At 36.8% G+C, this 27,861-nt stretch overlaps 1 protein-coding gene across 4 annotated transcripts in view; it reads left to right on the top strand.

Annotated features, from left to right (window-relative positions):
* SYCP1 (synaptonemal complex protein 1) overlaps window positions 1–27,861 on the top strand; it is a 177,363-nt gene that overhangs the window by 44,311 nt on the left and 105,191 nt on the right. For all 4 annotated transcript variants that reach the window (XM_071217189.1, XM_071217187.1, XM_071217188.1 and 1 more), the window contains 4 exons: window positions 17,737–17,831; window positions 18,321–18,505; window positions 19,920–19,987; window positions 22,083–22,144. In XM_071217189.1, the coding sequence (XP_071073290.1) occupies window positions 17,737–17,831; window positions 18,321–18,505; window positions 19,920–19,987; window positions 22,083–22,144 (410 nt within the window). The remainder of the gene's footprint in view (window positions 1–17,736; window positions 17,832–18,320; window positions 18,506–19,919; window positions 19,988–22,082; window positions 22,145–27,861) is intronic.

Raw genomic sequence — 27,861 nt, 5'->3', positions numbered from 1 at the left:
TACTCAAGATAATGTCCTCCAGGTTCATCTATGTTGTCATATGCTTCATGACTTCATTTCTTCTTACCACTGCATAATATTCCATCATATGTATACACCACAATTTATTTTATCCATTCATCAATTAATGGGCACCTGGATTGTTTCCAACTTTTGGCAATCATGAATAATGTCACTATGAACATCAGTGTGCACATGTCTGTTCATGTCTTTGCTCTCAGTCCTTCTGGGTATATACCTAGTAATGGTATTGCCAGGTCACATGACAAGTCTACATTCAAAATCTTTAGCAAACAGTTCTCCACAGTGGCTGTACAATTCTACATTCCCACCAACAATGTATAAGCATTCCTATTTCCACATACTTTCCAACATTTAAAGTTTTCCAACTTTTTAGTAGCAGCCAGTCTAATAGGTGTAGAATGATATCTCATTGTAGTTTTGATTTGCATTTCCCTAATCACTAGTGATGTTGAATGTTTTTTCATGTGTTTCTTCACCATTTGTATTTCTTCTTTGGGCAATTGTCTTTTCAAGTCTTTTGCCCATTTTTGATTGGGTACTTTGTCTTTTTATTGTTGAGTTGTATGATCTCTTTATATATCATGAATATTAAACCTTATTGGATATGTGATTGCCAAATATTTTCTCCCATTGATTTGGTTATCTTTTCACCCTTTTGACAAAGTCCTTTGAGGTGCAAATGTCTTTAATTTTGAAGAAGTCCCATTTATCTATTTTTTCTTTTGTTGCATGTGCTTTGGGTGTAAGCTTTAAGAAACTACCACCTACCACAAAATGTTGAAGATGTTTTCCTACATTTTCTTCTAGGAGTTTTATGGTTGTTGCTTTTATATTTAGGTCCTTGATCCATTTTGAGTTATTTTTTGTATAAGGTAATTGTAGGTACCTCCCTACAATTCTGTCCATGATTCTTGTCTTAGGTGTGCTGGTATGGCCCTAGGAATTCCCCCATTTACAAGTTTCATAATGTCCCCTTTTCCCTATGAAACAGCCTGCTCATGGTCCTGGGCACTGCACTATATATCAACAATCTCTTGCCTTAGGCAGTATGACTTGACTACTCTCCACAGTGTTCTGTAGAAGAGTTCTTAAGCTGTCTTTTATGTGCAGGGCAAGTTCTGCGATGGCAGGTCCCTCGTTTAGGCCACCTCCAGAGAGATTGGACCAAATATATATGCTCCCAGTGTGTGGTACTAGGGCCATTCTGCTCCCTCGAGAACTGGAATTTTCCTTGGGATCATGGGCTTGGTGTATGATGAGCCAATGAGGGATGGGACAGTGGCCAGCCAGGTACCACTGCTTTTAATTAGTCTTTTATTTTTTTCTGATTTGGCTTATTAGTATAGCTACCCCTGTTGTACTTTTTTTTTTTTTTTTTGGTTACTGTTTGCATGGAGTATTTTTTTCCTGACCATTCACTTTCATCCAGTTTGGATCCCTGGGTAAGTTGAGTCTCTTCTAGGCAGAATAAGGATGGCTCATTGTTTTTTATCCATTTTGTCAGCCTATATCTTTTGATTGGATAGTTTACTCTATTCACATTCAGTGATATTACTGAAAATGCATTATTTACTTCTACCATTTTATTCTTTGTTTTAATATGTCATGTCTTATTTTCATCTGTTTTCTATTATTTTATTATCCTTTCTGCTATTATTGTCTTCTCCACTCTCCTGCAATCCCTTCTCTCCTGTCTTTTTTTTCAGGCTTTAATAATTCCTTCAAAGGTGGATTATTTTTTATGAACTCTTGTAGTTTCTATTTGTTTATGAATATTTTAAACTCACCTTCTTATTTGAAGGACATTTTTGTTGGATAAAGAATTCTCAGTTGGTAAATTTTCTCTTTCAGTATGCTTTTCAACTCCATGGTTTCCGATGAGAAATCTGCACTAAGTCTTACTGGGCATCCCTTGTATGTGATTGTTATTTCTCCTTTGCTTCTGTCAGAATTTTGTCTTTATCTTTGGTATTTTGCATACTGAGTAGTATGTGTCTTGGCGTAGGTTTATTCATATTTATTCTGACTGGGATATGCTATGCTTCTTCAGCATGTAAGTTCATTTTTTGATGAGTTTTGGGAAATATTCATCCTTATTTCCTCAAATTCTCTTTCTGCCCTTTTTTCCCTTCTTTTCTCCTTCTGGAACTCCCAAGACATGTATGTTATTGTCTTCTGTGTTATCATTCAACTCTCTGAGCCCTGCTGTATTTTTTCCATTCTTTTCTTTCTCTCTTTTTTATTCTCTTCAATTTCAACTATGCTGTCTTCTCTATCACTTATTGTTTCTTCTCTCTTTTTGAGTCTGCTATTGTATGTCTCTAATGTGTTTTTTATCTCACATCTGTGTCTTTCATTCCCATGAGCTCAGTTACTTTTCCATTGAGGTTTTTAAATTCTCTTTTGTGTTCACTTAGTGTCTTTTTGATGTCCTTATCTCTTTAGCCATTTTGTCTTTTAACTCATTAATTTGATTTTGGAAATTTGTTTGAATCTGGTGGAATCATTGTCTCAAATCCTGTGTCTCATCTGCATCTTTGATATATTCCTTTCTTTCGGCCATTTCTTCCATTTTTTAAGTATGGCTTGTAATCTTTTCCTGATGTCTAGTCATCTGATTATGATGGTGCATTTACTCTTGCTCAATTTCTCTCCTTTGTAGGAATTTAATGGTGGGAGACTGTTATTGCCATTCTCTGATTCTTGGTTCAACCTATTCTAGTTCTTTAGGATTGTCCCTGTTGCTCAAATCTGGGTCCTGGACACAGTAATGGGTTGCAGACCCGCTTCCAAGGGCCGTGGGGAGGGAGACTGTAAAGGTCATAAAAGCATGTTACTTACTTTTAATTCTCTCACATGTGCTTCATTGGTTGGCCAGCAGTAGTGCTCTTTGACTGGCCTCTCAGTCTAAAGCCTGGTCATAGTATGTTTGGTGCAGTATGGACTGGATCGGTATGACAGAGGTTTCCTGCCTGGAGACTAAGAGCTCACACATCAAACTTTTTCAGAGACAGTTCTCCAACCATTGCTGTGAACTCCCTCTCTTTTTCCACATAGGAAATAATGCATTCTGCTCTGTGTCCTCAACAACCAGTCTCAGTCCAGTAGGGAGGGCATTTGAGAGGGTTGGCTCTCTCTAGTCCTGTGCTGGCTCCCAAGGCAAACAGTGGTGCGGCCTTACGTGGCCTGGGAGGGCTCTCTGGATATGGCAGACCAAATTTGTGGGTTAAAAGCTGAATCAGCCTTAGGCTGAGTCCCTCCCTGTCCTGTTTCCTTGGGAGGTAGATCCCTGCAGACCACCTTTGTCTGTAGCCATAGCCTGGAGGCCTAAGAATTCAGTGCTTTCACCTTGTAGGGTGGCGGATGAGTGACCACAGCTCCAGCTGCAGTATACTCATGGTCTTAAAGTCAAAGTTCTTTTCCTGTGCCTCTCTCTTGTCTGGGTAGTGTCCTGCCTTCCCCTGGTCTCCTACACCGTAGAAATTTTTTCCCTAGACTGTTTCTGCTGTCCTTTAGCAATTTTTCTGCAAGAGGAGAAAGTCCTGTGTCTTTCTAATCTGCCATCTGTCTGGAAGTCTGATAACTTGACTCTTTTTCAATATAAAATGTCCTTCATTGTATTTTGTAACAATTTTTCCCTTAAAATTTATTTTGTCTTGTATTAGTATTGCCACACCAGCTCTCTTTTGATTACTATTTGCATGGAAAACTTTTTTTACGCTTTAATTTTCCACCTATTTGTGTCTTAAGTGAGTCTATAGATGGATATTGCTTTTTAACCATTCTGCCAATGTCTTTGTTTTTTTTTTTTTTTATTTTTTATTTTTATTTATTTTTTATTGACTTTGTAATAATATTACATTAAAAATATATATGTGAGGTCCCATTCAACCCCACCCCCCCACCCCCCCCCTCCCCCCCCAACAACACTCGTTCCCATGATCATGACACATCCATTGGATTTGGTAAGTACATCTTTGGGCACCTCTGCACCTCATAGACAATGGTTCACATCATGGCCCATACTCTCCTCTATTCCATCCAGTGGGCCCTGTGAGGATCCACGATGTCCGGTGATCACCCCCGAGGCGCCATCCAGGGCAGCTCCACGTCCCAAATACGCCCCCACCTCTCATCTCTTCCTGCCCTTCCCCATACCCATCGTCCACCATGTCCACTTTTCCCAATCCAATGCCACCTCTTCTATGTGGACATTGGATTGGTTGTGTCCATTGCACCTCTATGTCAAGAGGAGGCTCAGATTCCACATGGATGCTGGCTGCCATCCTCCCATTTTCAGTTGTAATCACTCTAGGCTCCATGGTGTGGTGATTGTCCTTCTTCAACTCCATCTTAGCTGAGTGTGGTAAGTCCAATAAATCAGATTGTAGGTGCTGGAGTCTGTTGAGGCTCAGGACCTGGCTATCACATTATCAGTCCAGAGATTCAAATCCCCTAACTATATCTTAAACCCCAACGTTAACTGCACCTCCAGCAGATTAGTATGAAAGTCTTATGAAGGGAGATCCCATCTGAGTCCAGATTCATCACACATAAACACCATTTCCAGAGAGGGGCCATCTGCCCTGGTAGTAAACCCCATCGGCCATGACCATAACTCTCATGGGTCTCTTTAGCCTTCATAGGAACCAATATCTGGGGGTTGTATCTGCTTTATCTGTCTCTCTGACTCTGCTCAGTTGTGCATGAGGGCAATCCTTCTGCCAGCCTCCAGACTCTTTTTTAGAAACTCGTAGCCATATAGACTCATTTCTCCTTTCCATTTCCCCCTCACTTTAGGTCAAACAGCATTTTAAAGTCATGTTGTTTTATGTAGACATGGATATTCTGCTGATCCGCATTGAACCTTCCATATAAGGTCCTTTTCCAGTTGCATCATCAGTTGGTATTTGATAGTGGTCCCTCGTTGCCAGGGAGGCTCATCCCCGGGTGTCATGTCCCACGCTGGAGGGAAGGCATTGCATTTACATGCTGAGTTTGGCTTCGAGACTGGCCACATTTGAGTAACATGAAGGCTGACAGGAGGAAATTCCCAGGCACAATGTTGCTCTAGGCCTTGTTCTTATTTTAGGTTTATCAGTTCACAAGCATAGTCATTAGCATCAGGGGCTCACTGTTGAACCCTCACTCCCTCCCGGTCCCCGCCGCTGTACCTGGGAGACTATCGCTGCTCCCCTAGGGACCACGACAAAGCACCACTGGCCAGGAACCCAGTAGCCCCCCTGCTGGGTTTTTAATTGTTGCCACTATGAGTATATCCAATCATTACCATGCACCCTGGACATATGTTCTGTACAGCTCCCTGTCAGCCATATATCACCTGTCATTGTTATCCCATACCAGTATCCCTCCATTGCCATTGTTGAAACACTCTGTGATCCAGAACTCCCCGAAATTTGAAGCCCAATATAATGTCATGGTCCCTTACTAGGGAATGGCATATAGCGATGGGTTTAAAGGATAGATAAAGAACTTGGATAAAGAATGTTGACTTGAAAAAATTCCACATCCTATCCTTTCCCCCCCCCCCCCCCTAATTATTCAGCGTTTCTTCGTAGGAGTCCTAGACCACAGCAATGCATATATATAATATACAACACTCCCATACATTCACCACAACACCTTTTTCCTTCCACAGCGATACTCTTACACCCTATTCACATCATATTTACTTAAGGTGATGTACAGAGTCTGAGATATTAGCTTCCTAACATGGTAATATCTGTGCTTTCATTATGGTGCATACTTTAGGATACACAGTTCTTTACATTTTTAGTTCTCCTATGTTTTACATTATGGTTTACATTATCAGTCTGTCGTCTCCTATATGTTATAGTGTAATATTACATGTTTTATATCCATCCTTGTGTACTCTCAAGAAACTCCTCCCTTGCCCCCCATTTACTTTGGTTCCACACATTTAACGTCCATTTTCCCTTCCACCTTGGTGCCCACAGTGACAGTCAACCTCAGTTTCCTGAGGAGCCACTTCCAGAGATAGATGGAATAGTGTTTAGGGCCTAACTTGCTCATCTGCCCCAATGCCCTGGGAGCCACCCTTTCTCTCGAGGGATAGAGTTCCCTCTATTTGGTGGCATTAGTCCTCCCCAGGATGTGGGTCCACCCCCACTCTCACTACTTGGGATTCTACCCCATGGTGTCACCCACTCTGGCAGAATGAGCATTTAGACATTCCCCAGGAGCCCGTCCTGCATCAGACCCTCCCCTCCGAGCATTCTAAACAGGTAACCCTCTTTATTATATTTTGATATTATTTTCTCGGCATTTTACTCTCCACCACCTCCTAACCCTCTCCTGTGTTCGTATGCTACCCCTCCCTCCCCCCACTTTTGGGCAACATTACCCAACCGTCCCTCCCCAGCCACCCTCAAACCCGTAAAGCCCCAACCAAAGGCAACCCCTTGCCCCCATTTTATCTCTTCTTTGTGTTCATACTTACCACCATCTCGTCTTAAGTTCCACCCCTGCAGACATCGGCTCATATCCTTCCTCCACCCTCCGATTTCCTGTAAGCCTATCGTTCAGTCTCTTGCTATCTAGGGCAGCTTGTTTATTTCATATCATTGAGGTCATGTAGTATTTGTCCTTCAATGTCTGGGTTGCTTCACTCAACATAAGGTTCTCAAGATTCATCCATGTTATCACATGTGTTTGTAGTGTGTTTGTTCTTACAGCCGAGTAGTATTCCATTGTGTGTATATACCACATTTTATTGATCCACTCATCTGTTGATGGGCATTTGGGTTGATTCCAACTTTTGGCAATAGTAAACAATGCTGCTATGAACATTGGTGTACATATATCGGTTTGTGTCCTTGTTTTCAGTTCTGCTGGGTATATACCCAGCAGTGGTATTGCTGGGTCATATGGCAAATCTATGGCTAGTTTTTTGAGAAACCGCCATACTGTCCTCCAGAATGGTTGGATCCTTCTGCATTCCCACCAGCAGTGGATGAGTGTTCCCCTTCCTTCACATCCTCTCCAGCACTTGTATTCTTCTGTTTTTTTCATAGCTGCCAATCTTATGGGTGTAAGATGGTATCTCATTGTAGTTTTGATTTGCATTTCCCTGATAGCTAGAGATTTGGAACATTTTTTCATGTGCTTTCTTGCCATTTGTATTTCTTCTTCGGAGAAGTGTCTGTTTAAGTCTTTTTCCCATTTTTTAAATGGGTTGTTTATCTTTTTATTTTCAAGATATAGGAGTTCTTTATATATGCAAGTTATAAGTTTCTTATCAGATATATGATTGCCAAATATTTTCTCCCACTGTGTGGGCTCCCTTTTTACTTTCTTGACAAACTCCTTTGAGGTGCAGAAGGCTTTAATTTTGAGGAAGTCCCATTTATCTATTAGTTCTTTTGCTGCTCGTGCTTTTGGTGAGATATTCATAAATCCATTTCCTATTACAAGGTCCTGTAGATGTTTCCCTACACTGCTTTCTAAGGTTTTTATGGTCTTGGCTCTTATATTTAGGTCTTTGATCCATCTTGAGTTGATCTTTGTATAAGGTGTGAGATGGTAATCCTCTTTCATTTTTCTACATATGGCTATCCAGTTCTCCAGACACCATTTGTTGAATAGGCCACTGTCTCCCAATTGAGAGGGTTTGGTGGCTTTATCAAATATTATGTGGCTATATATGCGAGGTTCTATATCAGAGCTTTCAATTCGATTCCATTGGTCTATGTGTCTTTCCTTATGCCAATACCATGCTGTTTTCACCACCGTAGCTTTATAGTATGTTTTGAAGTCAGGTAGTGTGATTCCTCCAATTTCGTTTTTCTTTTTCAGTATGTCTTTGGCTATTCGGGGTCTCTTTCCTTTCCAAATAAATTTCATAGTTAGTTTTTCTAGTTCCTTAAAGAAGGCTGCGTTGATTTTTATTGGGATTGCATTGAATGTGTAGATCAATTTTGGTAGGATAGACATCTTAATAATGTTCAGTCTTCCTATCCATGAACAAGGAATAGTCTTCCATTTATTTAGGTCTTCTTTGATTTCCTTGAACAATCTTGTATAATTCTCGTTGTATAAGTTCTTTACCTCTTTAGTTAAATTTATTCCTAAGTATTTGATTTTTTTATTTACTATTGTGAATGGTATTTGTTTCTTGATTTCCTCCTGATCTTGCTCCTTATTGGTGTACAGAAATGCTACTGATTTTTGCGCATTGATCTTATAACCTGCGACTTTACTAAACTCATTTATGTGTTCTAGAATCTTCGTTGTAGATCTCTCAGGGTTTTCTATGTATAGGATCATGTCATCTGCAAATAATGAAATTTTGACTTCTTCCTTTCCAATTTGAATGCCTTTTATTTCTGGTTCTTGCCTCAGTGCTCGTGCAAGTACTTCTAAGACAATGTTAAATAGGAGTGGAGACAGTGGGCATCCTTGTCTTGTTCCTGAGTTTAGAGGGAAGGAGTCTAGGATTTCTCCATTGTAAACAATGTTGGCTTTAGGTTTTTCATATATACTCTTTATCATGTTCAAAAAATTCCCTTGTATTCCAATCTTTTGGAGTGTTTTTATCAAGAAAGGGTGCTGTATTTTGTCAAATGCTTTTTCTGCATCAATAGATATAATCATGTGATTTTTTTCCTTCAATCTGTTTATATGGTGTATTACGTTGATTGATTTTCTTATGTTGAACCATCCTTGCATACCTGGGATGAATCCCACTTGGTCGTGGTGTATAATACGTTTAATGTATTGTTGAATACGATTAGCAAGTATTTTGTTAAGTATTTTTGCGTCTAGGTTCATTAGAGAAATTGGTCTGTAATTTTCCTTTCTTGTGATGTCTTTGTTTGGCTTTGGTACTAGGGTAATGTTGGCATCATAGAAGGAGTTGGGTAATGTTCTTTCCGTTTCGATGTTTTGGAATAGTTTCAGCAGGATTGGTGTCAGTTCTTTCCGGAATGTTTTGTAGAATTCACCTGTGAAGCCATCTGGCCCTGGGCTCTTCTTAGTTGGGAGATTTTTGATAACTGATTCTATCTCTCTGCTTGTGATTGGTTTGTTAAGATCATCAATTTCTTCTTTCGTCAATATGGGCTGCTTATGTGTTTCTAGGAATTTGTCCATTTCCTCTAGATTGTCATTTTTGTTGGAATATAGTTTTTCAAAATATCCTCTTATGATAGTCTTTATTTCTGTTGGGTCAGTGGTGATATCGCCTTTCTCATTTCTTATTTTGTGTATTTGCATCTTCTCTCTTTTTTTCTTTGTTAGTGTTGCTAAAGGTTTGTCAATTTTGTTAATCTTCTCAAAAAACCAGCTCTTGGTCTTGTTTATCTGTTCAAGTGCTTTCTTATTTTCTATTTCATTTAGTTCTGCTCTTATCTTTGTTATTTCCTTCCTTCTTCTTCCTGTTGGGTTACTTTGTTGTTGTTTTTCTAATTCCTTCAAATGTGCAGTTAGTTCTTCGATTTTTGCTCTTTCTTCTTTTTTGATATATGAATTTATGGCTATAAACTTCCCTCTCAGTACTGCTTTTGCTGCATCCCATAAATTTTGGTATGTTGTGTTATCATTATCATTTGTTTCAAGGTAGTCATTGATTTCTTTTGAGATTTCCTCTTTGACCCACTGTTTTTCTAAGAGTGTGCTGTTTAATTTCCAAATCTTGGTGTGAAATCTGGGCTTCTGTCCCTTGCAAATCTCCAGCTTGACTCCACTGTGGTCAGAGATAATGTTTTGTATGATTTCAATCTTTCTGAATTCGTTCAGCCTTTCTTTGTGGCCTAGCATATGATCTATCTTGGAGAATGATCCATGTGCGCTTGAGAAAAATGTATATCCTGCTGTGTTTGGGTGTAGCGATCTATATATGTCTATTAGATCGAGCTCCTCTAATATACTATTCAGATGTTTTGTTTCTTTGGTGATTCTCTTTTGAGATGTTCTGTCCAGAGTTGATAGTGGTGTATTAAAATCCCCCACTATAATTGTAGATGTATCTATTCTTTCACTTAGTTTTTCCAGCGTTTGCCTGACGTATTTAGAGGCACCCTTGTTAGGGGCATAGATATTTATGATTGTTCGATCTTCTTGACAGATTTTCCCTTTCACTAAAATGTAGTATCCTTCTTTGTCTCTCACAATTGTTTCACATTTAAAGTCTATTTTGTCTGATATTAATATAGCTACTCCTGCCTTTTTTTGGTTATTGTTAGCTTGTATGATTGTTTTCCAGCCATTCACTTTCAATCTCCATGCGTCTCTGGGTCTAAGATGTGTCTCTTGTAGACAGCATATGGATGGGTTATATTTCCTTATCCAATGTCCCAGTCTGAATCTTTTGATAGGTGAGTTTAATCCGTTGACATTCAGTGTTATTACTATCAAGGAATTATTTGTGTTAGCCATATTTTGATTGGATTTGTGTTTGTCATATTTTGTTTGTATATTTTTTTTGGTCTTTTTTGTTGTTGTTGTTGGTCTTATACTCTCCTCCAACTTTGCCTTTCCTGTTTTTTCCTTTCTTCCTGCAGAACTCCCTTTAGAATTTCTTGAAGGGGAGGTTTCTTGTTGGTATACTCTTTCAGTTTCTGTTTGTCTGTGAATATTTTGAACTCTCCATCATGTTTGAATGCTAGTTTAGCTGGATAGAGTATTCTTAGTTGGAAGTTTTTTTCCTTTAGTACCTTGACTATATCATACCACTGTCTTCTTTCCTCCATGGTTTCAGAAGAGAAATCAGCACTTAATCTAATTGAGCTTCCCTTGTATGTGATGGTTTTCTTTTCTCTTGCTGCTTTTAGGATTTTCTCTTTGTCTTGAGCCTTGGATAATTTGATAAGTATATGTCTTGGGGTGGGCCTGTTGGGGTTTATGACTTGTGGAGTGCGCTGTGCTTCTTGGGTATGTACATCTGTCTCTTTCAGTAGATTTGGGAAGTTTTCAGCCATTATTTCCTGCAACACTCCTTCTGACCCCTTTCCCTTCTCTTCACCTTCTGGAATGCCTATAATACGTATGTTTGAGCGTTTTGCATTGTCATTCAGGTCCCTAAATCCTAATTGGATTTTTTCTATCTTCTTATTGACCCCTTCTACTATCTGTTTGATTTCTGAGGTACTGTCTTCCACATCACTAATTCTCTGCTCTGTCTCTTCTAGTCTGCTGATATTTGCTGCAAGTGTATTTTTGATTTCTTGAACTGTGGTGTTCATTCCCATCATATCTGTTATGTTTTTGCGTATGTCTGCAATTTCCCCTCCAAGTGATGTCTTCATGTTGTTAACCTCTTTCATTACTGCATCAAATTTGTCGGTGATGAATGATCTGAGTTCTTTCATTGCTTGTGCCAAGTTTTGCTCCCCTTCGTGATTATTGGTTTGTTGATTGGATTCAGTCATGTTTTCCTGATTATTGGTTTGGTTTGTAGATTTTTGTTGCTTTCTGGTCATCTCTTTATTTTGACGAATTTAATCAGTTCCTTAGCTTCTTTGTCTGCTTTTGGAGGTTAATTAGTTGTTATTTTTGCATAGGTGTTATATCTTCTCTTTGTCACTTTTTTCTTCTTACTCAAGTTACTTGTTGTTGGTTAAGTTCACTTTAGAAGAAAGTATTAGTGTTGGGAAAAGGCAATTGTGTCAGCAAGGGTAAAGTGTAAAGTGGTATTGGTAATGTATGTTAACAAAGCAAGAATATGAGATCTGGGAGGATGGAGGTTAGATTCATGTAGATTGTATAGAGTTATAGCTGTAGGTAGAGTATCTTTTATGAAGTAGATGACTGAATATAGGCGGAATATGGTATGAACTACAAAGCTATTGTTTTCATGAGAGAAGGAAAAAGAAAAGAAAGGTAATAGTTTCAAGAGTGGATAACAGACAGAAAACAGAACAAAGGTATTAGAAATTAAGAGTTAGACACTTTGTGGATCAGAGAATGGGAGGTGGGGGGTGGAATATAGGAGAGACAGTAGATGATAGTGGTTATCAAGATGCAGGGGAAGAGGGATAGTGTAGGTAGCCTAAATCAGTTCACACAGAAATGAGGCAGTGGAGGATGGGAAAACCCAGCAAATGTGAGGTGTTCCCTGTAGCACGTATTGTGTACTTGAATTAAAATAAAATAAGTGGAAAATGAGGGACAAGAGGGAAAGAGAGAACCGAAAAAAAAAAAAACACTAATTATAATAAAGAAAAAAAGAAAGACAAGAAGAAAGAAAGAAAGAAAAAGAGGATAGGCAAGCGGTGGGGAACAGATGGGGGGAGAGAGATACAGGTATACACGTGTCACAATTGCAACACTATCTAAAACAACAACCAAAAAAACCCCTAAATATCTGTAAAAAAAAAAAAAAGGACTTTGGGGGAGACGCTAGGAGAAAAGACTAGGGGATAATGCAATATTTGCAATCAGGGCGTCAAAAAGAGTAAAAAATAAGATAAAGTGAAAATAAAAACAAAACAATATGAACCATTAAAGATAAAACACAAACGTTGAGGTCCAGGGCACTGAAGGACCCCAGGTAGACCCTAGCGCGTGATGGATTCAGGGGTGGAAAGTCTGAGACACTGAAGACTCAAGAGGTGTGAGTCTGGGGTGTGGACCGCCAGAGTTCAGGGGACCCAGACCTGGCAAGCTCAAATCTGGTCTACAGAAAGCTTAGGAGCCCCGCAGTGCAACACAGCCCTCAGGGATCCCCGTAGCTGGGTGCCAGCCCTGTGGGGGAAGCCAGATCCGCGAATTTTATATTGAATTTCTGATCCCTGAAATTCACCTAACTCCTCAGGGTATCAGCCTTTGGACAGCTCCCTCCCTGTGCTCCCTCGCAACGGCCACTTGAGGGCGCCTCTACACCACGGCCAGTTCAATGACCCAGATCCCAAGCCCCGCCGGGTGGGGTGGGCTTCAGCTGGAAATGCCGAAAACAGACTCTAAGATCCGAAATCCCAAACTTCGCAAAATATCCTCCAATCAGCTTCCAGACATGTCCTCCTCCCTCACTGCACCCTACAACAGTCTCCCAATTGTGTCCCCTTATTGTCCAAAGTCCAATTCCGTTGCAGATCGGCAGCCGGACCTTTGGGGATGGGGCTCCAGGCGGAAGCACTGCCCCCCCTGTCCGTCGACCAAAAACGTCCCCCGCTTCACAAGAAAACACCGTCTGTCTCCCCAAATCAATCTGCAAAGGAGTCTTGTCCCAACAACCCCTCACCAGCCAGCCCAGTATCCGCGAATTTCTCAGCACCGCAAAGCCTCTAGTAAAAGGAAAAAAAAAACAAAAACCCTGGCCGCCGCGGCTCCAGAGCTTCAGGAGCGCCCGCTACCGCGGCTCCGCCCACCCAGGGAGGGAACTTCCCGAGCCCAGCTGGGACCTCCGTTTATATATTATAGATGTATCCTCTCTGTTACCTTCCCACCGAATTGACGTCCAGACACCTTCCAACCAGCAAAAATCCCCGAAACAGCGCAGTCTCAAAGAGCCTTCAACGCTGCCCAGCCGCCCCCTGCAGAGACACTACCAGGCACGCTCACGCAGCCACCATCTTGCCGAAAAGCCCTGTCTTTGTTTAATTTATTGAGTTTAATCCATTTACATTTGAAGTTATTACTGATAACGAAGGACTTACTACTGTCATATTGCCATTTGTTTTCTGTATGTCTTATATTTCCCTTCAATTCCTCCAATACTAACTTTTTTGTGTTTGACTGATTTTTCTAGTGTGTATTTTTGATTCCTTCCTTATTGCCTTTTCTGAAAAAGTTTTTAGTTAGTTTCTTAGTGGTTTCTGTGTAGATTACAGTTAACATCCTACATTTATAACAGCCTAGTTTGAATTGATAGCCATTTAACTTCAGTAGCATACATTAACTCTATTCTTTTCCAACTCCATTCCCCCCTTTATGTTATTGCCACAAATTACATCTTTGTTCATTGTGTGCCCATTAACAGAGATTTGTAATTATTATTTTATGCATTTATCTTGCATAAATCCTATAGGAAGCAAAAAGAGGACTTAAATCCCAGAAATGAAATAATACTAGCTTTTATATTTGCCTATGTAGCTGCCTTTACCAGTGATTTTTATTTGTAGCTAGGTCTCCAAATTCTAGTTTTTTAATGTGTTAATTTCTCATTCAGTTTTTGAAGGATAGTTTTATCAGATATGGTATTCTTGTTTGATAGATTTTCTGTTAAGAATCAGCTGTTAATCTTATTGATGATCCCTTGTAAGTGATGAGTTACTTCTTACTCCTTGTCTTTTCATATATTGATTATAATGTGTGTTGGTGTGCTTTCATTGAGCGTATCCTTCTTGGGATTCATAGCGATTCTTTGACATGTAGATTTATGTCTTTAATGAAATTTGGGACATTTTCAGCCATCATTTTTTCTAAAACTTTTTTCAGTGTCCCTCTCTGTTCCTTCTGTGACTCTTGCAGTTGGTATACTTGAAAATGTCCTATAGGCTTTGTTAATTTTTCTTCATTGTTTTTTCTTTCTGCTCCTTAGAGGAGGTAATTCCAGTTGCCCTTTCTTCAAGGTCACTGATTCTACTGCCTACTGTTGAATCAAAATGCCAGGTGACAGTTTTCCCTCTGCTTAATTTCTCTCTAAAAGCCTTACCTGTCTTTGTGTATAGGTGCCCCTAACTTGTCATTTCAGGGCTCATGGCCACATTGTTACCAAATAGATTCTCTGTTACCAAATAGATTCCTTAATCATGGTGGTTAGGTCTGCTTCTATTCTGAAGAGCCTGTCACTACTTTCTATGCTCCCTTCTGATGTCCCTTGATTCAGCATGAGGTTTGGGGATGTTTCAAACTAAAGTGACATTAGTTTTCTTTGCTTGTCCAATCTTGAAAGGCCTTTAGTAAAAAACATTTAATAAAAAACCATTTCAGCTCAGAAATAATGTGTTGAGTATTTCTAGTGAATTTTTAATTTCATCTATTGTATTTTCAGCTCCACAATTTCTATTTGGTTCCTTTCTAAATTCCTATTTCTTTATTGATATATCTGCTTGTTCATATATCATATTCCTGATTTCTTTTGGTTCTTTGCCCATGATTTCCTTCAGCATTTTGAGCATATTTAGTTTTTCACTTAGTTTATTTCATTTCTGGATTTCATGAGGGATTGTTTCTGTCTATTTCCTTTCTTTCCCAGTGTATGAACCATATATTTTTGTGTCTTTGTATCCTTTACAATTTTATGTTGACAGTTTGACAGGGAATCTTGTTATGTGGTAATTCTGGAAATCATATTTTCATCACTCCCAGGGATTGCTGTTTTTATGAAGGCTGTAGTCATCCTTTTGTTTAGTGACTTTTCCAAACTATTTTGCAGACTATATTCTTTTGTCATGTGTATTCACTGAAGTTTCTGTTTCATTATCTCTGAGGTCAGCCAGTGACCTGACAGAGATTTCCTTAAATTCCTAGATCCTTTAAGAAAATAGAAAACATAAAACAGTGTTCTGTCTCTTTAAATCCCCTCAACCAATGCTGCCTGGGAAGGCATTTCAGCTTGTGGATGTTGAAACAATGGCCAACCTATGTGCTGGCTCCTCGGTGATTTGCCAGACACATCAAAACACATAACCCTGATTGTTTGGAGGACAAGGTACTTATTGTCCTTCCTGATTTCAGTGAGTTGCACCAGGAAGTGGACTGCCATTCTCATGGCTCCCTGCTGCAGGGTTGGGATCTGGGATAGAGATCATAAAATTCACTGAAATTCACAGACCTCTTTCTTTATCAAAAATTCCCCTGGAAGCTCTAAGTGTTCAAACTAATCCTTGGAAGCTGAAAGTTTTCAATTATATTTCAGAGTTCCAAAATAGTTGATTCATGAAGTTCCTGCCAATTCAATAGATGTTTCAGTGGAGGAGAGCTGCCTACTCTGCCACCTTCTTCTTTTTTTAAATCAATTTTATTGAAGTGTATTCATAAACCATACAATTCATCTAAAGTATACAATAATAGCATTTGGTATAATTACAGAGTTGTGCATTCATCATTTCAGTCAATATTAGAGCATTTTTATTACTCCAAAAAGTAAAATAAAAAAAAATAACAAAAAAGAAAAAACCCAAAAGAACACAAAGAAACCCTGCCGCTTAGTAGTCACCTCTCAATCTCTCTATCCATCTCCTTCCATACATAATTGCTAATCTATTTCCATCTCTGTAATTTATTTGTATTTATAGTTTGCATAGATGGAGTCAAACAATAGATAGTACTTTTTGTCTAGTTTCTTTCACTTAGCATGCTTCTTTTTTTTTACCATTGAGGGAAAATTATTAATATTATTGTACACTACTGTCCATAGTTTGTTTTGGTCACATTATTTCCCAAATGTTACCCTGGTACAAACCTCTTGTAACATTAATGTACATTTCTTCTGGTTCAGAGAAAAAAATTCTTATAAATGCACTATTACCCATATTCATTTTTCATGAGAAATTTCTGCTCTACAGTCCCATATTTCATTCCTTGACTTTCCTTCTGGTGATATGTACATCTTAAGATTTTCCCTTTCAATCACTGTCATACCCATATATTAGTACTACTAACTATAAAGCTTATGATGTGCTTTCACAATTTCTGTTCACTTCCAAACATTTCCAAACAACCTTTTTACCAATTCTGCACGGATTAAACCTCAGCTTTCCATTCTCTAACCACCTTCTGTTCTTTGGTGACTTATTTTCTAGCTATAAACTCCATGAGCTTGCTCATTATATTTAGTTCTTAATAGCTAAATCATACAGTATTTGTCCTTTTGTTTCTGGCTTGCTTAACTCAGCATAATGTCCTCCAGGTTCATCCATGTTGTCATATACTTCATGACTTCATTTCTTCTTACAGCTGAATAGTATCCCATTGTGTGTTTATACCACAGTTTATCCATTTGTCAGTTGATGGATACATGGGTTGTTAACATCTTTTGGCAGTTGTGAATAATGCTGCTGTGAGCATTGGTGTGTAAATGTCTGTTTATGTACCTGCAGTAGCCAAGTCACATGGCAGATCTATATCTATCTTCCTTAGGAACTGCCAAAAAGACTTCCACGGAGGCTGTACCATTCTACATTCCCATCAGTGGTGTGAAGGTGTTCCTGTCTCTTCACATCCTCTTCAACACTTGTAGTTTTCTATCTTTTTAATAGTGGCCATTCTATTGATTAAAAATCAAGATAGACAAAAATAAAAATTTCAACAACTTTACTGTTAGGAGGTAAATTACTATTTTAGTGGATATCCTTTCCTTTTTACCTGCATTGTTTATATCAATATTGTTTTTAACCTCTTTTGATTCTACTATAATTTAGAATATCTTTCCACATAAGCAATAAACTATTAAGGGTCTATATTATCATTTTCAGTGACTACACTATAAACTATTGTATTCATGTACCTCCACAATTTAATTTATTCCCTACTGGATTTTAGGTTTCTACTTTTTTGCTGTTATAAAAATGCTGCATAGTTCTTATTAATTCATCTTTGACAATTTGGAGATAATAATCTTGAAAATACATCAGTTAAGGTTGATGATGACCAATATCAGTACATCTGTTTTTGCATAATTCTTCTTCATTTTGGTTTATCTCATGGAGGAGAAAGAGTGTTATCAATAACATTTTCCTTGGTATGTATTTTCTTTTAAAGTACTACCATATCTATAACTTCCTCTTTTAGATTTACAGAATGATAACTTAAAAGAATCAAAAGAGAAGGAGGATCATTTGACATCAGAACTAGAAGATATGAAAATGTCTTTGCAAAGAAGTGTGGTATGATTTAAAAACTTATTAGTATGTAATAAGTCTCACACTATCCATTAGTTAACAAATATTTATTGAATCCAAGGACCTGGAGCTTCAAATAGAGAAGAAGCAATTCCAGTCTACAAAATGGCAGTAGTTTAATTAGGGACACTGTATAAAATACATAGAAGTATAATTAAAGTGTAAGACTATGCTAGGTACCAACAGAGCTACTTAGGCACTGAAGAGCTGTAATAGTTTTAAGAATTGAAAGAACACTACAAAATGGATTGGCTAGGAAGGCAACCTCCATTGGAGGAGTTGGGACTATATGTGGGCTTTGGAAGATTGGTGAACTGAAATAAGAATAGTGGGTAGGTATCCCAGATTGGTCAGCGGGGTTAGCAGAAAATTTACAGAAACACATGAGTTTAGGTTTATTTTTCTCTTTAGGCCTTTGAATCATTGCTTTTGTTTTGTACTTCATTTCAATTTTTTGTACTTCATTTCAATTAGACTACTCAAAAGACTTTAGAGGAAGATTTACAAATAGCAACAAAAACAGTATGTCAGCTCACTGGAGAAAAGGAAGCTCAAATGGATGAATTTAACAAAGCTAAAGCTGCTCATTCATTTGTGGTTACTGAACTTAAAACTACTATCTCCAACTTGAAAGACTTACTGGCAACAGAAGAGCAAAGGTAAAAATATTTCTTATTTAAATAGCTGAATAAAAATTTTTACCTCAAATATTCTGTGCCATTTTGTTCATTTTCAACTGACTTGTAATTTCTTATAACAACTGTAACTAAGTCTCTTTTGATACATAAGGTAGGAATACATTTTAAAAGTTTGAATGGGGAGCAGATGTGGTTCAAGTGGTTGGGCACCTGCTTCCCATGAGGGAAGGGCTGGTTTCAGTTCCCAGTGCCTCCTAAAAATAAGAAAGTAAATAATAAACAAGTAAATGAAGAAACCAACTCAGGGGAGCCTATGTGGGTCAGTGATTGAATGCCTGCCTCCCACATATGAGGTACTGGTTTCAGTCCCTGGCCCTGGTACCTCAAAAAAAAAGTTTGATGGGGTGAGAAAGTATCCTAGGAAAAGACAGATCCCATGCTTGCTTTGTCATAGAATCAAGTTATATAGACAAGTTTATAAGTGCTCATGGAATAATATGACATATTTAATGAAATTGTAGATTATTATTAGCTTCATAGAAATAATTTCTTAGATTGTGCATTTGCTTTATACTGGGTTTTATGAACTTTCTGATTTTTGAGATTAGCCTGATTAGTAGAGTAGGTGCTCAAAGATTTTTGTTGAATGAATGGAAGAATTATTAACAAGTAGACTAACCATATATAAAACGAACTATTCATTTGTATTTCATCTAAACAGCAGTTTGTCTGAAACTTTATTAAAGATTTGCTCAATTTTTCACTAATTTATATTAAGAAAATATTCATCTACAGCTATGTTATGAGACCTAGGTAGTTATTTTTGCTTTATTAGCATCAGGGTTAATTAAGTCTGGTAATTCTGTGAAATCATGGTCTGTGCCTAGCAATATTTTTTCTCCATTGCTCATATGTGGTGAAAGAAGAAAATCCAGCTTTTCTAGGTCCTCTAATCTTAGGTATACCTGATTGATCTGTCCTGGCCAGTTTCAAATTTTAGGTGTCATCTGTCCCAGTGATCTGTTTTATAGATGAGGAAATAGAAAGCAAGATAAGTTAAACAAATTATACAAGTTCTCATATTTATATTGTTCCTAAGGCAGAATTAAATGTAACAGTAATTACATATGCAATTTCTTTTGAAGTTCTAGAATGTATTAATTGATTTTTAACAATAGCTAGGAGACAAAACTATAACCATGAGCTTTAAGGTTTAATGTAGATGCAATTAGTATACAGTCATTATATTTATAATAGTGAAATCTTATTTTATAATGTCACAATAGTTGGCACAGTGTGTTCCCAGTGATGCTTAGTAATTGAGAGGATGAATGTGAGCTAAGATGTAACACTTGCTAAATTGCACCAATTTTAGTTACTAGATGAATTCTGAGTAAAAGAATATTTTACATTGTAAAATAATATTTTTTACAAGATTGGGAAAAAATGAAGATCAGTTGAAAATACTTACCATGGAGTTTCAGAAAAAATCAAGTGAACTGGGTAAGATTTTGAGAATAATATGTATACTTTAATAATATTAGGTGATTATAAAAACCTAAGTGCTACTTCAGAATGAAATATACTTTCTCCTCTATCATTTGCCAGTGTTTTTTGTTTTTGCTTTTTTGCTGGGAAAATAAATTTGTTAAATTTTGGAAAAAAAGGAAAAAGAAAACATCTTTTAGACAGTAGGCAAAAATACAAAGTTATTGATAAGAAAAACATCAGATTGTCATTTGAATTTTTAAAAAAATTAATTTCATTGATACATATTAGTAAAGCATAACAGTTCCTTCAAGGTGTACAATCAGTGGTATTTGCTATAATCATGTAGTTGTGTATTCATCACTTCAGTCATTATTAGAGCATTTTCATTATTTCAATATTAATAATAATAAACAAAGAAAAAAACAAGAAAATTCCTCATCTCTCAGTCTCTCTATGCTTCCCCCACTGTACATAGCTGCTGTTTCTGGCTGTTCTATCCAAAGTATATAATCAATGGCTTTTAGTATAATCACAGTGTTATACGTTCATCATCTTAAAAATGCTGGAACAATTTGTTTACTCCAAAAAGAAAGACTCCAAACTCTTTAGCAATCCTTCCTTAGACCTAAATAACAACTAATCTTTCATCTTTATGAATTGATTTATATTTATGTTTTATGTACATGGAATCACATAATATGTAGTACTCTGCATCTTATCTCCTTCACTTAATATAATTTTTTTTGTCTGATATTAACTTACATTTGTTCAACTTCAAGGAAAAGTGGTCATATATATACAATTCTACCCATATGCATATTTGACATAATATATTTATATTTCACATAATATATTTAGTTCATAATAGAGAAATCATACAGTATTTTTCATTTTGTTTCTGGCTTGCTTCACTCAATATAATGTCCTCCAGTTTCATCCATGTTGTCATATGTTTCATAACTTCATTTCTTCTCGCTGCATAATATTCCATTGTGTGTTTACTCCACAATTTATCCATTCATCAGTTGATGGACACCTGGGTTGTTTCCAGCTTGTGGCTATTGTGAATAACGCTGCTATGAACATTGGTGTGCAGATATCTATTCATGCCACTTCTCTCAGTTCTTCTGGGTATACCTAGCAGTGGTATTGCTGGGTCCCATGGCACATCTATATTCAACTTGTTAGGAACTGCCAAACAATCCTTCACAGTGGCTATACCATTCTTCATTCCCACCAACAGTGGGTAAGCGTCCCTATCTCTCCACATCATCTCCAACATTTACAGTTTTCTGACTTTATAATAGCGGCCAGTCTAATAGGTATGAAATGATATCTCATTGTAGTTTTGATATGTATGATATATATATCACATATATATCATATATATGAGATAGTTTTTTAATTTGATTTTTGAAGATAGAAAATTTAAACCCTAAATCACATGCAAAGGCATTGCTTTTGCATGTGGTTAAGAAAGAAACATGTAGATAAAACCAGAAATTTGTTTGCAAAGCAAAGTAAAAAATTTGACAGTAGTGTGAAAGGGCAGAAAGTTCAATCTGATATTTTTAAAAATATTCAAATGGGGTTAGATGGGATAGAAATTAAAGGTTCCTTCACTAAGAGTCAGTATATATTGTTAAATGTAACAGTTTAAGTCTCTGGGGAGATGGGAATTTTGAAATCTAAAATACAGTGCATCGTCTGAGCATGAGAAAGGAGGACCACTTCACTTATCCTTTTAAATTTGGAATGAAGATTAAAAGACCAAATGTTTAGAAAGCAATGAGTTAAATGTAGAGGTGCATTCTGGGTATCTTCATACAAAATATATTTAATTCAGATACTTTGCTTTTTTTTTGCTGTATACATTTTGGATAGTCATTTGGCTGTGGAATTACTTTTACAATAATATTTATATTTATCCATTATTATTTTTGTATAGTTAGATTTGTACTTCCGTTGTGCTTTATGGTACTCTAGTTACATTATTAATCTCTTTTGATTCTTCCCTTTCAAATAGTATTATTCTTATTTCTTCCCTTTCCTTTCCTATTCTTTTAATCCAACTTTTAACACATATATATTCTCTTGCTTATTTTAGAAGAGATGACTAAGTTTAAAAATAACATAGAAGTAAAACTTGAAGAATTGAAAAAAATCTTGGTAAGTATATAGCTTGTCCTATTATTGTATAACAATTACTTTTCAAAATAATATTGACTTAGACTTTCATTCTATAGATGTTTTATGCTATTTTTTTCAGCTAAAATATGAAAAGATGTATATTTGGTTTTAAGTATAGCCACATTATTACCTGAACCAATTTTTACACATCTTGTTAACTGTCTTAATGATAAAAGTATTTATATTATTCAAACATGTATTGACAGAACACTTAAAGTCAAATATGTCTGTTATGTAGCTGATTGTAACTTGGTACTTTTAGATGTTGTACTTTTATATGTTTAGCCACAAACCTTCAATTTTGAAAATGATATGTATGATATATAAAGTACTTAGTTTTGTGTTCAGGTAGAATAATCTTTAATGAATTTGTTAGTATTAGGCTTCATTATTATATTTTAATTGATTATAGCATATCAAACAGGGGTTAGCAAACCTTTTCTGTAAAGGTCTAGAAAGTAAATATTTTAGGTTTTGTAGGTCATATATGGCCTCTGTTAAATCTCTTATTTATAGCCTTGTAAAAATGTAAAAACCATTCTTAGCTCAAGGACCCAAAAAAAGGTTGTGAATTGTCCCACATACTGTAGTTCGCAGATCCCTGATATGGAGGGTAATATTGTTTATGGCTAAAGGTATTTGATATTGCATTTATATATACATCTCTACCTGATTTTGCAACTCTTGGTCCACCCATCTCTTGGGAAACATTGAATTGCTTTTTCCCTAACTCCTTTGCATAATAGTGTTTTACATTACTTTCCAATTTGATAATGCATAATTACACTCCAGGTCTTTGCTTAAACAATGCTTCTTTAGGAACCTCTCTCTCTCTTTTTTAAAAGATTTATTTATTTTCCCCCTTTCCCCTCCTCCCGCCCTGCTGTTTTTGCTGTCTGTGTTGTCTTCTTTTCTCATTTTCTCTCCTCTAGGATTTACCAGGATTCAATCCTAGAGATCTCCGATGGGGAGAGAAGTTCCCTGTCAATTATTCCACCTCAGTTCCTGGTTTCTGCTTCACCTTGACTCTCCCCTTTTCTCTCTTTTGATGTGTCATCATCTTGCTGCATGACTCACTTGCGCAGGGTACTGGCTCACCATGTGGGCACTCGTGTGGGCACTGGCTTACCATGGGGGCACTCACATGGGCACTGGCTTGCCATGCAGGCATGCTTTCTCTTCTTCTTTTCACCAGGAGGCCCCAGGGATCAAACCCAGGTCTTCCCATATGGTAGGCAGAAGCTCTGTCACTTGAGTCACATCTGCTTCCCAGGAACCTCTCTAATATTCCATGCTAGGTTTAGGTTTCTGTATGGATTGTCTCCATACAGAAACTTTTCCTTCATAGCGCTTGTTACTTGTAAAAGAAGTTTATTTTTGGTGTAATTATTTAATGCTTTGGTCACCTTTTAGACTTTCCCTTACCTAGCACAGTGGATGGCGTGTAGAAAGTACTCAATAAGTATTTGTATTATGAATGTATGCTCCAAGAACATTGTCCTGTTTACCCTATAACCCTAGTGGTTGATACTTAGTGGTCCTCTATAAATATTTGTTGAACAAATGAATACTAAAGCAATGCATATACTATGAAGATTTGCTCCTACATGAATAAGGACTTGTTTAGAATTTTGCTAAATTTGAACAGCAGTAGAATATAATTAATATCTTAGTCCTCAGAATTAGAATTCCTTGAATGGAATCAGAATATTTACCTGATAGCTGTGTAATTTAAGACAGTTTACCATCTGTGAAGTGAGGAAAATAATTGTACATATCTCTTAGGGTGGATATGAAGAATAAATAATACATTTACTTATTTAGCAAATATTTGTTGAGTTCTTGTTTTACTATGTTCTGGGGATATAGTAGGGAGCAAATAGATACATTTCTTGCCTTCATGGAACTATGGCTATCACATAAATTACACTTAAATATAATCAGGCATTCAAATGCAAAGGTTACAGTGGTGACAAGGGCAATAAAGATCAGTTTACAGGGCTATGAAGCCTATAATAAAGGGATTTGAACTAGTTAGAAAAGTCAGGGGAGGCTTCCTTGAAGAAGTATAGATTGAACTGAAATCAGAGAATAAGTAGGAATTAGCAAAAGAAGGAAGGGAAGAGTATATCAGGTAGAGGAAATATTATGTGCATAAGTCCTTTGGTAGGAGGGAGTGTGATGAGTTTAGATGGAGTGAAAAGAAGAGTATTGTTCAAGATGAGGCTACAGAGTTTTAGTAGGAGCCTAGAAATTCGTGGCCTTGTAAATCATATCAAGGGAATTTTGTGTTTTTCTAAGAAGAATGGGAAACTGCAGAGAGTTTAGCAGGTTTGACTTGGTCAGATTTACATTTCGAAAAGATCATTTGGCTTGTAGTGTGGAGAAAGTATATAAATTTATAAATTATTTTGGGAAGCAGTAATATCATTACTATGTTGAGCCTTCCAATACTTGATCATGGTATGTATCTCCATTTATATAGGATTACTTTGATTTCTTTCACCAGCATTTTATAGTTTTCAGCAAAAAAAACTTGTACATGTTATGTTAGATTTATATCTAAATATCTAAGTATTTCTTTTTTGCAGGTGTTTTAAATAGTATTTTAGACAATTTCCAATTGTGTGTTTCTAGTAGATATTTTTATGCACTGACCTGCAACCTTGCTAAACTCACTTTGAAAATTACCCTGAATTTTCTATGTAGAAAATACTGTTGTCTGCAAAAGGCTATTTTATTTCTTCATTTACAATCTATACGTATTTTATTTCTTTTATTTGTCTTATTAGGTTGACTCAAACTTCTTATTAAGTTGATGTTGAATAGGGGTTGTGAAAGTGTATATCTTTGATGTATTGATCTTAAGGAAAGAGCATTCCATGTTTCACTATTTTGTATGATGTTAGCTGCAGATATTTTGTAGGAAGTTCCCTTCTATTCCTAGCTGAAAGTTTTGATCATGAATCAGTGTTGAACTTTGTCATCCACCTTACATTCTCAGTATAAGTCCACCTGATAATATGTATTATTCTTTTTCTACATTGCTGAATTCTGTTTAACATTTTATGAGTTTTTTGCAATTGTGATCATGAGGAATGTTGGTCTTTAGTTTTCTTTTTCTTGAATAGCCCTTGGTTGGTTTTGGAATCGGGGTAATGCTGGCCTCATAAAATAAGTTGGGAAGAATTTCCTTTGTTTCTGTTTTCTGGAGGAGATTGTGTAGAATTATTCTTTCAGTATTTGATAGAATTCTTCAGTGAAACCATCTGGGCCTAGAGATTTCTTTTTGGCAAAGTTTGAATCTCTGAATTTAATTTCTTTCGTTGTGATTTCTTTCATAAGTGATTTTGAGTGATTTTGGTAGTTTGTGGTTTTTGAGGAATTTGTACATTTTATCTAAATGGTCAAATTTCTAAGAGTAGAGTTGTTTATAGCTGTCTTAGTTTGCCAGGACTGCTGTAAGAAAGTACCACAGGCTTGTTGGATTAAACAACAGAAATGCGTTGTCTCACAGTTCTGGGGCATATAAATCTGAGGATCAAGATGTTTGCAGAGCCCTGATTCCTCTGAAATCTGCAAGGTTCTATCAGTTGCTTGCTGGTAATCCATGGCATAACTCAATTTCTGCTTCTGTCAAGTGGCCATCACTCTCAGTGTTTCTGTCTCTTACTGTGGCCACATTTTCTCTGCTTAGAAGGACAGCAGTCACATTGCTTTAATTCAGTTGGGCCTCATCTTTACTAATAATGTCATCAAAGATACTATTTACAAAATAAGTTCACATTTACAGGATTGAGGGCTAGACTTGAACATGGTTTTTTGGGGGACACAATGGAATCCATAGCAGTAATATTCCCTTTTAATGTCTGTGGGGTGTTTAGTGTTACCCTTCCTTTAATTCTGATGCTGGTGATTTGTGTCTTTTCTCTTTTTACTCTGTCAGTTTTAATAGAAGTTTATTAATTTTATTGATCTTCTCAAATAACCATCTTTCGTTTCATTGATTTTCTCTAATTTTTATTTTAGATTTCATTGATTTCTTCTCTTTATTATTTTTCTTTCCTTCTGCTTTCTTTGTGTTTATTTTGCTTGTTTTCTAGGTTTTTGAGGTGGGATCTTCAATTTACTATTTTCACACCTTCTGTTATTTATTTTATTTAAAACATTTTTATTGTCTTTTTAAAAAAGATAAGTAGATTACACAAAACATTACATTAAAAAAACATAAGAGGTTCCCGTATAACCCCACTCGAACCCCCCCCCCCAACTTTTCCCACATCAACATCCCGTTTCAATCAGTAAGGCACATTCATTGCATTTGGTGAATACACCCTGGAGCACTGCCACACCGCATGGACCATAGTTTACATTGTAGTTCACACTCTCCCAATATAAGACTTTTTTTTTTTTTTAAGATTTATTTTTATTTTATTTCTCTCCCCTTCCCGCCCCCCACCCCAGTTATCTGTTCTCTGTGTCCATTTGCTGCGTGTTCTTCTTTGCCCGCTTCTGTTGTTGTCAGCGGCATGGGAATCTGTGTTTCTTTTTGTTGCGTCATCTTGCTGTGTCAGCTCTCTGTGTGTGCGATGCCATTCCTGGGCAGGCTGCACTTTCTTTTGCGCTGGGCGGCTGTCCTTATGAGGCACACTCCTTTGGTGTGGGGCTCCCCTACGCGGGGGACACCCCTGTGTGACATGGCACTCCTTGCGTGCATTAGCACTGTGCATAGGCCAGCTCCACAGTGGTCAAGGAGGCCTGGGGTTTGAACCGCGGACCTCCCATGTGGTAGGCTGATGCCCTAACCACTGGGCCAGGTCCGCTTCCCAATAAGACTTTTAATGATATAAAATTTCTTCGGATCAGCTCTTTAGCTGCATCCCACAAATCTTGATATGTTGTATTTTTGTTATTTAGATTAAAATATTTTCTAACTTCCACTGATATTTCCTCTTTGACTTAGGGTTTATTTAGAAGTTTGTTATTTGATTTCCAAGTATTGGAGATTTTCTGTTAGAAATCTGTTAGTCCTTTCTCCATTATAGTCAGAGAATGACTTTGATTTAATTTTTGATTTGTTAAGTTCATTTACGAATCAGAATATGATTTATATATATACATATATAATTATAAGTGAATATTCTGTGTACACTTGAAAGAATGTATATTCTCATATTTTGGGTATTCTATAAATGTGAATTAGATCTAGTTGGTTGATGGCATTGTACAAATCTATGTTTTTATTGATTTTTTGGTCTAGTTCTTTACTTACTGAGAGGGATACTGAAATCTCCTACTATGATTTTAGAATTGTCTGTTCTCCTCTTTAATTCTGTCAATTTTTAGTTCATGTATTTTGGTGTCTCTGTTATAAGCCTTACATTTTGTATATGATCCTTTGATCATTAGTAAATGTCCCTTTTATCCTTCTGGTTTGCCTTGAAGTCTATTTTATCTGATAATATCATAATCATACTAGTTTACTTAGGTTTACTGTTTGTGTAGTATATTCTTTTCAATCTGTCTGCATCTTTATATTCAACATGCATGTGGCCTGCATATGATTGGTTCTTCCTTTTTTATCCACTTTGACAATCTCTGCCAATGGAGTGTTTAGACCATTAAAAATATATTTTTTATTGTGTATATGGTTGGATTAGGTTCACAATTTAAAATGTTTTCTGTTTGTTTTTTGT

Source organism: Dasypus novemcinctus, chromosome 9 (assembly GCF_030445035.2).
Source record: "Dasypus novemcinctus isolate mDasNov1 chromosome 9, mDasNov1.1.hap2, whole genome shotgun sequence".
NCBI classification, from domain to species: domain Eukaryota; kingdom Metazoa; phylum Chordata; class Mammalia; order Cingulata; family Dasypodidae; genus Dasypus; species Dasypus novemcinctus.
Note: the sequence above shows the minus strand (reverse complement) of the source record. Positions and strands in the feature narration are given on the sequence as shown.